The sequence below is a fragment of the Eumetopias jubatus genome, unplaced genomic scaffold (genome assembly GCF_037043125.1).
Source record: "Eumetopias jubatus isolate StellerSeaLion01/CBP00866 unplaced genomic scaffold, mEumJub1_p1.0 scaffold_2, whole genome shotgun sequence".
Taxonomy (NCBI): Eukaryota; Metazoa; Chordata; class Mammalia; order Carnivora; family Otariidae; genus Eumetopias; species Eumetopias jubatus.
Genome location: NW_028274808.1, coordinates 96551490 through 96566398, shown reverse-complemented (window position 1 = coordinate 96566398; position 14909 = coordinate 96551490). Strand labels below are relative to the sequence as shown.

Here is a 14909-nt window from a genome sequence, read left to right as displayed (position 1 = left end):
GCGGGGCTTGATCCCAGGACCCCGGGATCATGACCTGAGCCGAAGGCAGACGCTAAATGACTGAGCCACCCAGGTGCCCCTAAGCTCATCTCTTAATAGAAAAAAATAAGGCAGTCCTATAAATCAGCAGGGTATGGAACAACATTGGAAAAAGACAAATAATGAAATTGGTCTCTTTTGTGTTTAAAAACAAACACATCAGAAACTCCTAAAATACGTGTACATGTATAAATATATAGAGGTCACAGGTATACAGCATTAAATACAGTGTTTACTTTTTAGAAAGAGAGGAAACTTAGCAGAAGTAAAGAAGAGAGACTTCTCATCTTTACTGTGTATATATATATATTTTTTTTTTTTGAAAGAGAAAGAGTGGGAGCAGGGGGGAGGGGGAGAAGGAGAGAGAGAATCTTAAGCAGACTGTGTGCTGAGCATGGATCCAGTTGTGGCGCTCAATCTCACGACCCCAAGATCATGACCTGAGCTAAAACCAAGAGTTGGATGCTTAACAAACCGAACCACCCAGGTGCTCCTACACTGTATATTATTATGTTGTTAAATACTGCCAAAAATGTGTAATGTAACTAGCAAGTTTTTTTTAAAGTTTGTATAGGTAAGTAAATAATGTCAACAAGAAAAGATTCCACACTGTTGGTACTAAATATCTCTGAAAAGTAGAATTGGAGGTAATGGAAACAAGATTATTCTTCCCTTTTTTACTATACCTACTTCTGTATTGTTTAAATTTTAAAATGTTACAGTGAGCATCTTTGAATTAGCAAATAGAGACTTATGTGATCATTTTCTCTTGCATTTCCTCTTACATTAATTATTTGTTCCTGTGCTTTACCTTTACCTATTGACTAGATAGTTTTTACATATTTCATTGGAACATTGTCCATGAGTAGACTTCAGGAAGTATAGATTTTAATGAGATTTACAGTTTAAAGTGTTGGCCAGCATCTCAGCGTTATATAGGTCTTGCCTTAAATGTTACCTCTTTGGTTAAGTGGGACTTTTTTCAACTATCAAAGGAGCCTTCTGGGAGTGCCTGGGTGGCTCAGTCATTAAGCATCTGCCTTCCTCTCAGGTCATGATCCCAGGGTCCTGGGATCAAGGCCTGTATCAGGCTCCCTGCTCCACAGGAAGCCTACTTGTCCCTCTCCCACTCTCCCTGCTTGTGTTCCCTCTCTCACTGTGTCTTTCTCTGTCAAATAAATAAATAAAATCTTTAAGAAAAATTAAAAAAAAAGGAGGCTTCTGGTATTTATCACACTCTATTGTTATCATTATAGTGTTGTCATTATCTATCTATTCTTTGCTTAATTTTTTTTGGTAATTTGTTTTCCTCCACTAAAATATAAGGTCTGTGAGAGGAAGAATGTGCCTTGGTCATCTTATAACACAGGGCCTAAAATAATTCTTGGCATATAGTAAGCATTTAATAAATACTTTTTGCTTACATGAAAAAAAGAAATATTCTTAAAAGTTCAGAAACTTAAGTTTGTGTTGGGCCATCCTAGAATGGTTTAGCTTTGGGGAACTAATTGATGATAATTCATTGTCGTCTAGTAATCAGAATACCAGTTTGTTTATTTATGATGGTGATATAAGTAGTCTAAGGAAAGCTGGATATACATTATGGGTTATTTTCCTTAGCATGATTATGCCAAAACCAAACTTTTATCAAGAATAAAAATTGAGTAACACATGGGAATTGGGAAAAAGAGAGTTGGGTGGTATTAAAAAATACTAAATACTATAGATTATATTGCTTAACAAGTACCTTATCTAGTAAATGCTTGTTCTTGGTCCTGAGAGTTGTGAGAGGCAATATGAAGGATTTGGTTTTGCTGCTCCAGTCATAAAAACAATAAAGTACCAGCCCAGTTGGATGGTGGGTTAGATTGTATACCTATGTAAACAAAGAGGAGCATTAAGTTAAATTTGTATTTTGTTACAGATCAAAGAGCAAAAGTATAAAACATAAGTGGTGGTTCCATGAGAACAGTCAAAATAATAGATAAGTACTTACTAAAGCTCACTAATGGAAATGAACATTTCCATTTTCCATTTTTCTAAGTAGAATAAACCCTGAAACTGAATCAGGTTTTGCCCACAAGTCAGAACTACACCATTCAATTTGAAAAGACAGAGGCAGATATTTAAAAAAAAAAAAAAAATCAAAAACAAAAAAAAATTTAGAAATATTTGGAAAAAATAGAAAAGTGGTACAACATAGTAGCATTGCTTAATTATTACTTTTCATGCACTCTAGTGTGATAGACAGGCAGTGTAGAATAGTAGTTAGATCTTGCTGTATGCCAGGGATTCAGTTCTAGCTCAGCCTACCACTAGCTGTGTGACCTTAGATAAATCACCTGTTTTCTCTGTGGCTTAGTTTCCTCATCTTGGGGTAATAGATCCTTTTTCATAAAGTTGCTGGGAATTTTAAACAAGAGTGTGTGTGTGTGTGTTAGAGTGTGTGTAGTTTTACAAAATGGTGCTTGGCAGATAATACAGTACTACATAAATAATAGCCACTACAATTATTATCCAATAAATACTGAGTGTTACTGTTAGTCACTGTGCTGAGGATGGGAAGATCCTGCCCTAAAGGAACACAGAGTTCATCTTCTCTACTTTCATCCCAGTTCTTTTTTTCTGTATCTATATCCAGGAGAATAAATTCAAGGTACATAGTTAAATCTCAGTCTTTAATTTTTTCTCCAGTGTTATTGACGTATAGTTAATATGTAACATTGTATTAGTTTAAAGTTGACAGCATAATGATTTGATAGATGTATATATTGTGAAATGATTAGCACAATCAGTTTAACATCCATCACCTAACAGAATTACAAATTTTTTTCTTGTGATGAGTACTTCTAAGATCTATAAGATAAATAGTTCTGGGGATGTAATGTACAGCATGATAACTATAGTTAAAAATATATATTATATATTTGAAAGTTGCAAAGAGAGTAGATCAATCTTTAATTTTTAACTGATATTTAAAGAGATGGTTAGAAAATTGACCTGCTATCTAAAATAAAATATTTTAAAGTCATTTTAAATCTTGTTTCATAGATGTTTGTTTGCTACTAATGGGTGTGAGCAAGTTAGATATTCTGTACCGGAGACTTCTCCTCACAAAACTTTTTATCAGAGGATGGGGGAGGCCAGAAGATCTCAAAAGGTAAACATTTTTTTTTCCAAATTTGCTTATTCTAAATTTGTTAGTAAACATTTAAAATTTTTTTTCAGTGAAAAAATCCTTTACTATAAATACAAATGACTGGCAAATTAAGCATTGAAGTATGTGAAACGTAATTATTTCCTTTTGTCGTTTGTCTTTTTAATTATTTCTTTTAAGTTTTAAACCGTATAATCATAAAGTGAACTATTTTAAAAGTAATTTTAAAATTAAAGTTAAAAATAAAGAGCCTTTAAATACAAGCTAGATTTTTAACTTTAATTATTTTTAAGTTGCTTAGAGTTTCCAGGGACCGAACTTCCTTGGGTAACTTGAATTTGTAATGACAATAAAGCTGAGCTATACTGTAGCTCATGGAAATATCTGTACTTAAGAAAATGAATTTTCAGGATTTATGCCTTTAATTTTGAGTCTTCTATATGTTAACTGCTTTTTGAACAATGATATTTCTCACATATTTTATGAGACAAAATGTCCAGCTTGAATAAAAACCAATAGCCTCATCTTTTTCTCTAAAGATTCAAATTAAATTTTGACATAGCTTATAAATTGGACTTGCAAATTTTTCAGCATTATACACTCTCAATACAATGGGCATACTGAATTTTTTCTTTTTCCCCCTTATCATAATAGACTCTTTGAATTCAGAAAGATGATTGGAAATCGAGAAAGATGTCAGAATCTGGTTTCAAGTGATTATCCAGTACACATCGATAAGGTATTTAAGTAAAAGAAATGAAGTTACAGAAATTCTGGTTTAACATAAATATGTGTCAAGAGTAGGTTGAGAGTGCCTGGGTGGTTCAGTTGGTTAAGCATCTGCCTTCGGCTCAGGGCATGATCTCAGGGTCCTGGAATCGAGTCCCACATCAGGCTCCCTGCTCAGCAGGGAGTCTGCTTCTCCCTTCCATCTGTTGCTGCCCCCCCTGCACCCCCCCCCCCAGCTTGTGCTGTCTGGCTCTCTCTATCGAATAAATAAAAATCTTAAAAAAAAAAAAAAACAAAGAGTAGGTTGAATGTTAGACTATAATAACAGTAAACACTAAAACATGAGTATAGATTTTTCATTTAATATTATTAAATACTCTATGTGTCCTAAGAGGATGATTATAATAACTATCATTCATGTATATTTGAGAGCATATATTTAGTACTTGCCTAAATACAAGAAAATATTTAAGTGTCGATCTTTTTGAGACTTGTTTTGTATCTTTAGGATCAGGAGGGTTAAAATAAATTATTCAACATCTCAGAAGAACTATAAGTAATACGGGGAAGTATTCTAGTTGGAGAATCAGCACATGAGAAGTTGTTGCCAAAACAGCTTCTATTTTTCTTAAATTTAATTAATTAATTAATTTATTTATTTATTTATTTGAGAGAGAGAGAGAGAGTGCAGGGGGAGGGGCAGAGGGAGAGGGAGAAGCAGACTCCCCACTGAGCAGGGAGCCAGATGTGCGGCTCAATCCCAGGACTCTGGGATCATGATTTGAACTGAAGGCAGATGCTTAACCGACTGAGCCACCCAGGCGCCCCATTAAAACAGCTTCTAAATAACATCAGGGAAATGTTATGTTAATTGATGGGAGAAGGGTAGAAAGAAAATGCTGTAACATTAGAGATGATGAGAAAATATATTTGAAATAGCTTTGTTTTTTAGCAACCATATGTTTTTCTGTAAAGCAGTTCTAGGTTTATGTAATTGGATAATTGAGGTATTGTTGGGGAGGGGGTACAAATGCATGGACTTCACATCCCTCATTGTCCTTCAACCGAAGTAACTCTACTTTCATCTCTTATGTATTGGATATCTTTAGGAGATTTCATTTTTCAAAACAGTTCCACTGCTAAAAACAAAATTTTATAAATTGGAAATCCCTTTTCTATACCATATAGCTATTCTTTCCGTAGCTTCTGGATTTAGAACACTTCTCCCTCAAATTTTGCTAAATATTTCTATTATCGCTGTTTTTTTCTATTAAAAATCATAGGCTTAAACAAATTAAAATTATACCAAGTAAAAAATCAAAACTCTATAACTTTCTGCCACTTTCCACCACTTAATTCCATTTCTCTCCCAAGGAGGAGTTACTGTTCAGATTTTGGAATGCATTCTTACAGAGTTCCTTCCTCTCCTGGTATTCTCCCCATCACCGTCTCTCTTGGTTTTTAAAAACCAAGATATAATTCACCTGCCATGGAATTCACCCTTTTAAACTGTGCAGTTCAGTGTTTTGTTTTTTACTACATTCCCAAGATGTGCAATCATCACCACTATCATTACCTACTTCTGGAATATTTTTATCTCCCCCAAAAGAAACCATATACCCATTAGCTGTTACTTCCTACTTCCATACAGCCTCCTCCCTGCTGGCAGTCATTAGTCTGCTATTCTGTATGGATTCACTGATTCTGGACATTTCATATAAATGGAATCATTTAATATGAGGCCTTTTGTGTCTGGTGTATTTCACTGAACAAATTTTCAAGGTTCATCCATGTTATCTAACAATACCTCACTTTTTTATTGTTAAATAATATTCCATTGTATAGATATGTGACATTTTGTTTATCCATTTATCAGCTAATGGACATTTAGGTTTCTGCTTTTTGACTATTATGAATAACAATGCTATGAACATTCATGTGTAAGTGTTTTTGTGGATATGTGTTTTGAATTATTTAGATATATATAGGACTGGAATTTCTGGGTCATATGGTAATTCTATGTTTAACTTTTTGACAAACTAAAAACTGTTTTCCAAAGTGCGCCATTTTACTTTTCCCACCAGCAGTGTATAATGGTTCCAGTTTGTCCACATTCTCACTAATATTTGTATTAAACAGCCATCCTAGTGGGTGTGAAGTGTATTTTATTGTGATTTTTGATATGCCTTTCCCTTAGGACTGTGATGTTGAGCATCTTTTCATGTGCTTATTGGCCATTTGCATATCTTCTTTGAAGAAATACCTATGAAATCATTGCCTTTTTTTTTTAAGATTTATTTATTTATTTTAGAGAGAGAGAGCAAGTGAGCACAGGGCAGGGGACAGAGGGACGGAGGGGGAGGGAGAGAATTTCAAGCACACTCCCCACCGAGTGTGGAACCCAACATGGGGCTTGATCTTGCCATCCTGAGATCATAACCTGAGCTGAAATCAAGAGTTGGACACTTAACTGACTGAGCCACCCAGGTGCCCCAAATCATTGCCTAATTTTTAACTGGGTTATTCATCTTTTTATTGTTGAGTTGTAGCTTAATTTTTAAATCTGTATTACTTATGGTTCTAAAATATCCTTTTTTTCTTACCAAATTGCCAGTTGTCCCAACATTATTTGTTGAATTATTACTCCCTTTCACATTAATCTGTGCTACCTCCTTTATCAAATAATTTATTCTTCTAAATTATACAAAAAGAAAACTTTAAAACCATACTAGGAGGCACAAAGACTAAAATATAAAAACTTCTTGGATTAGAAATTTCATATCATACACATTGGGTCTCCTTACCATTTTCAAAAAATGCAGTGCAATCCTAGTTAAAATATTCAGTTTAGAACTAAAGTCTATAAAAGGATCCTAAAAGTATTTTGGGAAGAACCATGAGAGTATGAACAGATCAGGAATACCTAAAAAAGAAGAGTGTTAAGTAAAACCTAGTTCAGTCATTTACCAATAGGTATTATTAAGCTGCAGCATGATCAAAACAGCAAGATTTAGTACAAATAAAAGATAGGCTGATAAGCATTATAAACAATGGCCAAATTGTGGAAACAGCCCAAGTGTCCATTGACTGATGAATGGATAAAGAAGATGTGGGGGATATAAATATACATCATGGAATATATATATCATGGAATATTACTCAACCATAAAAAAGAATGAAGTCTTGCCATTTGCAACAACATGGATGGAGCTAGAAGGTATTATGCTAAGCAAAATAAGTCAGTGAGAAAGACAAATACCATATGATTTCACTCATGTGGAATTTAAGAAACAAAACAAATGAACAAAGGGAAAAAAGAGGGAGGCAAAGAAACAGACTCTTAACTATAGAGAACAAGTTGATGGTACCAGAGGGGAGGCAGATGGAGGAATGGGTGAAACAGGTGATGGGTAGTAAGGAGGGCACTTGCTGAGATAAGCACTGGGTGTTGTATGTTAAATGATGAATCACTAAATTCTACATCTGAAACTAGTATTGCGCTGCATGTTAACCAGCTAGAATTTAAATTAAAACTTGGAAACTTAAAAAAAAAATGGGGGAAAAAAAGATAGGCTAATAAGAACCAATAAAGAATTGAAAATAATTTGCCAGGGGTGCCTGGGTGGCTCAGTTGATTAGGCATCTGCCTTCAGCTCAGGTCATGATCCCAGGGTCCTGGGACTGAGCCCTGCATGGGCTCCCAGCTCAGCAGAGAGCCTGCTTCTCCCTCTCCCTCTGCTGCTCTGCCTGCTTATGCTCTCTCTGTCAAATAAATAAATAAAATCTTTAAAAACAAAAAACAAAAAAAACTTACTTTATGATAAAGTAGCATTTAAGTCATTTGCAAAAAAAAAAAATGTGGAGGGGCGCCTGACTGGTTCAGTCGGTTAAGTGTCTGTGTTTGGCTCAGGTCATGATCTCAGGGTCCTAGGGCTCGGTGGGGAGCCTGCATCTCCCTCTCCCTCTGCCTGCAGCTCCCCCTGCTTGTGTTCTCTCTCTGTCTCTCAAATAAATAAATAAAATCTTTTAAAAAAATGTGGATTATTTAATGTAAGATCCTGACACTACTGATTAGAATTTGTATTTTAAAATGAGCTGGATATATATAGTATCTACAGATACAATTTTTTGTTTCCAATTTTAATGAAAATGTGTTTGGTGCTAATTTAATTTTGACTACTGACCTGATAAAGATTTTTTATTTAAAAAATAATAATTTGGTGGGGCGCCTGGGTGGTTCAGTCATTAAAAGTCTGCCTTCGGCTCAGGTCATGATCCCAGGGTCCTGGGATCGAGCCCCGCATCAGGCTCCCTGCTCTGTGGGAATCCTGCTTCTCCCTCTCCCACTCCCCCTGTTTGTGTTCCCACTCTTGCTATCTCTCTCTCTGTCAAATAAATAAATAAAGTCTTTAAAAAAATAATAATAACTTGGCTGGGGCCCCTGGGTGGCTCAGTCGTTAAGCTCCCACCTTCGGCTCAGGTCATGATCCCAGGGTCCTGGAATTGAGCCCTGTGTAGGGCTCCCTGCTCAATAGGGTGTCTGCTTCTCCCTCTGCCCCTCCCCCTGCTCATATAAATAAAATAAATAAATAAAATCTTTTTTAAAAATAATATATAAACAAAAATAACTGTTTGAGGGGCACCTAGGTGGCTCTGTCAGTTAAGCATCTGACTCTTGGTTTTGGCTTGGGTCATGGTTTCATGGGTGGTGGGATCAAGCCCTGTGTCAGGCTCCATGCTCAGCAGGAGTCTATTTGAGATTCTTTCCCTCTGCTCCTCCTTATGCTCATGCTCTCTCTCTCTCTCAAATAAATAAATAAATTTTAAAAAAAGAACAAACCTATTTGAGGAGGGGAAAGTTTAGGTGTTAAATATTAGCAAATGCCTTTGCTGTGTATGTAAATATATATTTCTCCCTATTTAATGTGTTTACATGACTCATTGTGTCAATGGATTTCTTAAAATGAGCCATTCTAATATATTTAACATCAAGTCAACTCTTATTTGATTTTGGTAAATTATTTTTACGGTTTCTTTGTAAATTGTTCTTATGGTTATTTTATATTTTTAAGTTCTTCCAACTAGTATTTTATTTTGACTTATTTCATGCTGTTGTACAAATGAGGTTTATTTATAGTCTACTTTTCCTTTTTTTTTTTAAGATTTTATTTATTTATTTGACAGAGAGAGAGAGAGAACACAAGCAGGGGGAGTGGGAGAGGGAGAAGCAGGCTTCCCGCAGAGCAGGGAGCCTGATGCAGGACTCGATCTCAGGACCCTGGGATCATGACCTGAGCCAAAGGCAGACGCTTAACAACTGAGCCACCCAGGCGCCCCTACTTTTCCTTTTTTTTTAAATTTTATTTATTTGAGAGAGAGAGAACAAGTGGGGGGAGGGGCAGAGGGGAAAAGCAGACTCCTTGCAGAGCAGGCCCCTGGGATCATGACCTGAGCCAAAGGCAGATGCTTAACCGACTGAGCCATTCAGGCACCCTATAGTTTACTTTTCCAACTGGCCTGTAATAAAGGATGTAAAAGGAAAGGAAATGTGTATAAAAGCCATGTCTTTAAAAAGCTGACTGGGAATGGGGTGGCACCTGGGTGGCACAGCCAGTTAAGTGTCAGACTCTTGGTTTGGGCTCAGTCATGATCCCAGGGTCGTGAGATGAAGTCCCATGTTGGACTCTGCACTCAACACGAAGTCTGCTTGAGACTCTCTCTCCCTCCGCCCCTACCTGCTGAGCTTACTCACTCTTACTCTCTAAAATAAATAAACCTAAAGAAAGAAAGAAAGAAAGCTGACTGGGACAAAAGAATATGTAGTCATCAGTGAAAAAAAGTTTTTAATTGAATAGAACTGTTTTTATAGGAAAACATGTATGATAGACCAAGATATCTTAGTCTACATGTATACATTTTGGTTTTGCTTTTCTTTTAGATTGAAGAGCAATCAGACTGTAAGATCCTTGATGGGCACTTTGTTTCCCCCATGGCCCACTATGTGCCTGATATAATGCCAATTGAATCTGTTATTGCAAGGTAAGAATTTTTAATCAGAAAATTAAAGTAAGTTATTTTTTTATTTATAATTATAATAAAATCAATGCAATGTTATTTTGAATTGCTAGTATTAATTACAATCATTATTTGGCATTACTCCCATTAAACGTGGGTTGGGGCAGAATAAAAATATAGAGCTTTATAGTATGTATTCAAACTTAAGTTGTTATCACCTTAAAATAGATTTATAAATATAAAATGATTTATATAAGCCTGATAGAACCACAAAGCTAAAACCCACTGGATAAACAAAAAAGAAATAAATCTAGGTGTACCTTAGAGAAAATCATGAAATCACAGAGACAAAAAGAAGGAACAAAAGGATAATAAAACAATCAGAAAAAAATAAACAAAATGGCAATAGTAAATCATATCTATCAATAACCACTTTAAATGTAAATCAACTAAATTCTCTAATCAAAAGACTTAGAATGCCTGAATGGATTAAAAAACAGGACCCAACTGTATGCTGCCTATAAGAGATTCACTTCAGGGGCACCTCGCTGGCTCAGTTGGAAGAGTATGGGACTCTTGATCTCAAGGTCGTGAGTTTGAGCCCCACGTTGGGTGTAGAGAATACTTAGGTAAGTATATAACCCGCTGAGCTTGCTTACTCTCTCTCTCTGCTAAAGAGAGACTCACTTCAGATGTAAGGACATACACAGACTGAAAATGAAGGGATGGAAAAGATATTCCATGCAAATGAAAATCAAAAGAAAGTAGAGGTAGCTATATTATACCATACAAAATAGACTTTAAGAGAAAGATTGGTAAGGGACAAGGAAGGTCATTATATAATGATAAAGGGATCAATCTAATGAGAGGATATAACATTTGTAAATATTTATGCACCCAACATAGGAACTAAATACATAAAAAAAAATTAACAAACTTGAAGGCAGCAATACAATAACAATAGGAAGCTTTGATACTTGACTTGCAACAATGGATAGTTAATCCATACAGAAAATCAGTAAGAAAACATTGAACTCAAACTATCCATTAGACCAGATGGACTTAACAGACATTCACAAAACATTGTATCCAACAGCATCTTTTACAGGGAGCATTCACCAGGATAGATCATACATTAGTCACAAAACAAATCTTAATTTAAGAATTTTTTTAAAGATTTTATTTATTTATTTGACAGAGAGAGAGACAGCAAGAGAGGGAGCACAGCAGGGGGAGTGGGAAAGGGAGAAGCAGGCCTCCTGTGGAGCAGGGAGCCTGATGCAGGGCTCGATCACGGGACCCTGGGATCATGACCTGAGCCGAAGGCAGACGCTTAATGACTGAGCCCCCCAGGCACCCCAAATTTAAGAAATTGAAATCATATCTAGCATCTTTTCCAACCACATTGGTATGAAACTAGAAACAAGAAGAAAACTGGAAAACTGACAAATACGTGTAGATTAAACAGCATGCTATTGAAACACCAGTGGGTCAAAGAAGAAATCAAAAGAGAAATCAAAAACACCTTGGGATTGGGCGCCTGGGTGGCTCAGTTGGTTAAGCAACTGCCTTCGGCTCAAGTCATGATCCTAGAGTCCCAGGATTGAGTCCCGCATCGGGCTCCCTGCTCGGCAGGGAGTCTGCTTCTCCCTCTGACCCAGCCCCCTCTCATGCTCTCTCTCTCTCTCTCATTCTCTCAAATAAATAAAATTAAAAAAAATCTATCAAAAACACCTTGGGATAAATGATAATGGAAGTACAACATACCCAAATTTATGGAGTACAGCAAAAGCAATTCTAAGAGGGAGGTTCATAGTGATAAACACCTACATTAAAAAAAAAGAACTTTTATAAAAATAAACAACCTGAGTTACACCAGGAACTAAAAAAAGAACAAACCAAGCCCAAAGTTAGTAGAAGGAAGGAATTAGTATGGATCAGAGATGAAATAAATTAAATAGTGACTCTAAAGATAATAGAAAAGATCAATGAAACTAAGAGTTGTGTTTTTGAAAAGATAAAATAAACTTTTAACTAGGCTACCAAGAAATAGAGAGGTCTCAAGTAAAATTAGAAATGAAAGAGGAGCCATTACAGCTGATATCACATAAATAGGAAAAATCATGAGACTACTGTGAATAATTATACACCAATCAGTTGGATAACCTAGGAGAAATGGATAAATTCCTAGAAATGTGCAACCTACCAAGACTTAATCATGAAGAAATATAAAATCTGAACAGACCAATTACCCATAAGGAGATTTAATCAGTAATCAAAAATTTCCCAAAAAAGACAAGTCAAGGACCAGATGACTACATTGGTGAATTCTGCCAAACATTTAAAGAAGAATTAATAATAATCCTTCTCAAACTCTTTGAAAAAATTGAAGAGGAGGGAACCTTCTAAATTCATTTTACGAGGCCAACATTACTTTATTACCAAAACCAGACAAGGAAGCCGTAAGGAAAGAAAATTACAAGCCAGTATTCCTACTGAACATAGATGTAAAAATCCCCAACAAAATACTAGCAATCCAAATTCAACAATACACAAAAAGGATCATATACTATGATTAAGTGGGATTTGGGCACCTGGATGGCTCAGTTGGTTGGGCAACTGCCTTCGGCTCAGGTCATGATCCTGGAGTCCTGGAATCGAGTCCCACATTGGGCTCCCTGCTCAGGGGGGAGTCTGCTTCTCCCTCTGACCCTCCCCCCTCTCATGCTCTCTCTTTCTCATTCTCTCTCTCAAATAAATAAATAAAATCTTAAAAAAAAAAAAAAGGTGGGATTTATCCCAGGGATACAAAGATGGTTCAACATCTGCAAATCACTGTGGCATACCACATAGACAAAATGAAGGATAAAAATCATATGTTGATCTCAATGGAAATAGGAAAAGCATTTGACAAAATTCAACATCCATTTATGATAAAAACTCTCAACAAACTTTTATAGAAGGAACATATGTCAATATAATAAAGGCTATGTATTAACAAGCTCATAGCTAATGTCATACTAAATGGCGAAAAATTAAAATCTTTTCCTCTAATATCAGGAACAAGACAACTATGCAAACTGTTACCACTTTTATTCAACAGAATATTGGAAGTCCTAGCCAGAGCAATTAGGCAAGAAAAAGAAAGGCATCCAAATCAGAAAGGAAGAAATAAAACTCTGTTTACACATGACATGATATTATGTATAGAAAAGCCTGAAGGCTCCACCAAAAACCTGCTAGAACTAATAAACAAGTTCACTAAAGTTGTAAGATACAAATGCAATATACAAAAATCAGTTGCATTTCTATACACTAATAAGCCTTCAGAAAAATTAGAAAACAATCCTATTTACAGTTGCATGAAGAAGAATAAAATACCTAAGAATAAGTTTAACCAAGGAGGTGAAAGGACCTGTACGCTGCAAACTATAAGACATTGATGAAAGAAACTGAAGATGACACAAATAAATGGAAAGATACTCCATGCTCATGGATTGGAAGAATTAATATTGTTACAAAGTCCATACGTTTGCAATCTGCAGATGCAGTGCTATCTCTATCAAAATTCCAATGGTATTTTTCAAAGAAATAGAAGAAATGATCTTAAATTTTGTATGGAACCACAAGAAAACCTGACTAGCCAAAGCAATCTTGAGTAAGAACAAATCTGGAGGCATCACACTTCCTGACCTCAAACTATTATAATACAAAGCCATAGTAGTCAAAAGAATATGGTATTGGCATAAAAACAGACACATTGATCAATGAAACAGAATGGAGAGCCCAGAAATAAACCCACCGTATATGGTCAATTAATTTATGACAGAAGAACCAAGAATGTACAATGGGTAGAATCTCTTCAATAAATGGTATTAGAAAGACTGGACAGTCACGTGCAAAAGAATGAAACTGGACCAATATCTTGCACCAAATGAAAATTAACTCAAAATGGAGTAAAGACTTGAACATAATGTTGAAACTATAAAACTCCTAGAAGAAAATATGGGTGGTTACCTCCTTGACATCAGTCTCGGAGTTGATTTTATGGATCTGACACCAAAGCAAAGGCAACAAAAGCAAAAATAAACAACTTGGAACTACATCAAACTAAAAAGCTTCTGCACAATGAAGGAGACCATCAACAAAATGAAAAGGCAGCCTGTGAAATGGGAGAAAATATTGGCAAATCCTTTATCTGATAAGGGGTTAATATTAAAATATATATTTTTAAGATTTTTCTTTATTTATTTGACACACAGAGAAAGCACAAGTAGGCAGAGCAGCAGGCAGAGAGAGAGGGAGAAGCAGGCTCTCCACTGAGCAGGGAGCCCGACAATCCCAGGACCAAATGAGCCAATATATTTAAAAACTCATACAACTTGGGGCGCCTAGGTGGCTCAGTCGTCAAGTGTCTGCCTTCGGCTCAGGTCATGATCCCAGGATCCTGGGATCAATCCCCACATCGTGCTCCCTGCTCCGCAGGAGGCCTGCTTCTCCCTTTCCCACTCCCCCTGCTTGTGTTCCCTCTCTCACTCTCTCTGTCAAATAAATAAAATCTTTAAAAAAATAAAAAAATTAAAAAAAACTCATACAACTTAATAGCAAAAAACAAATGATTAAAAAATGGGCAGAGGGGGGTGCCTGGGTGGCTCAGTCATTAAGCGTCTGCCTTCGCCTCAGGTCATGATCCAGGGGTCCTGGAATTGAGCGCCGCATCCGGCTCCCTGCTCAGTGGAAAGCCTCCTTCTCCGTCTCCCACCCCCTGCTGTGTTCCCTCTCTTGCTGTGTCTCTCTCTGTCAAATAAATAAATAGAATCTTTAAAAAAAAATGGGCAGAGGAACTGAATAGACATTTTCCAAAGAAGACATAAATGTGGTCAACAGATACCTGAAAAGGTGCTCAACATCACTAACCATCAAGAAAATGGTGTGGCATAAAAACAGACCCCAAAATACCAAATACCAG

General features: G+C 36.1%; 1 protein-coding gene across 4 annotated transcripts in view; it reads left to right on the top strand.

The window, feature by feature from the left end:
* Nucleotides 1-14909, top strand: part of ABHD18 (abhydrolase domain containing 18) — a 51650-nt gene that overhangs the window by 7991 nt on the left and 28750 nt on the right. For all 4 annotated transcript variants that reach the window (XM_088021046.1, XM_088021043.1, XM_088021044.1 and 1 more), the window contains exons 2-4: nucleotides 3091-3199; nucleotides 3851-3935; nucleotides 9864-9964. In XM_088021046.1, coding sequence (XP_087877172.1) covers nucleotides 3108-3199; nucleotides 3851-3935; nucleotides 9864-9964 — 278 coding nt within the window. In that variant the 5' untranslated portion in view covers nucleotides 3091-3107. The remainder of the gene's footprint in view (nucleotides 1-3090; nucleotides 3200-3850; nucleotides 3936-9863; nucleotides 9965-14909) is intronic.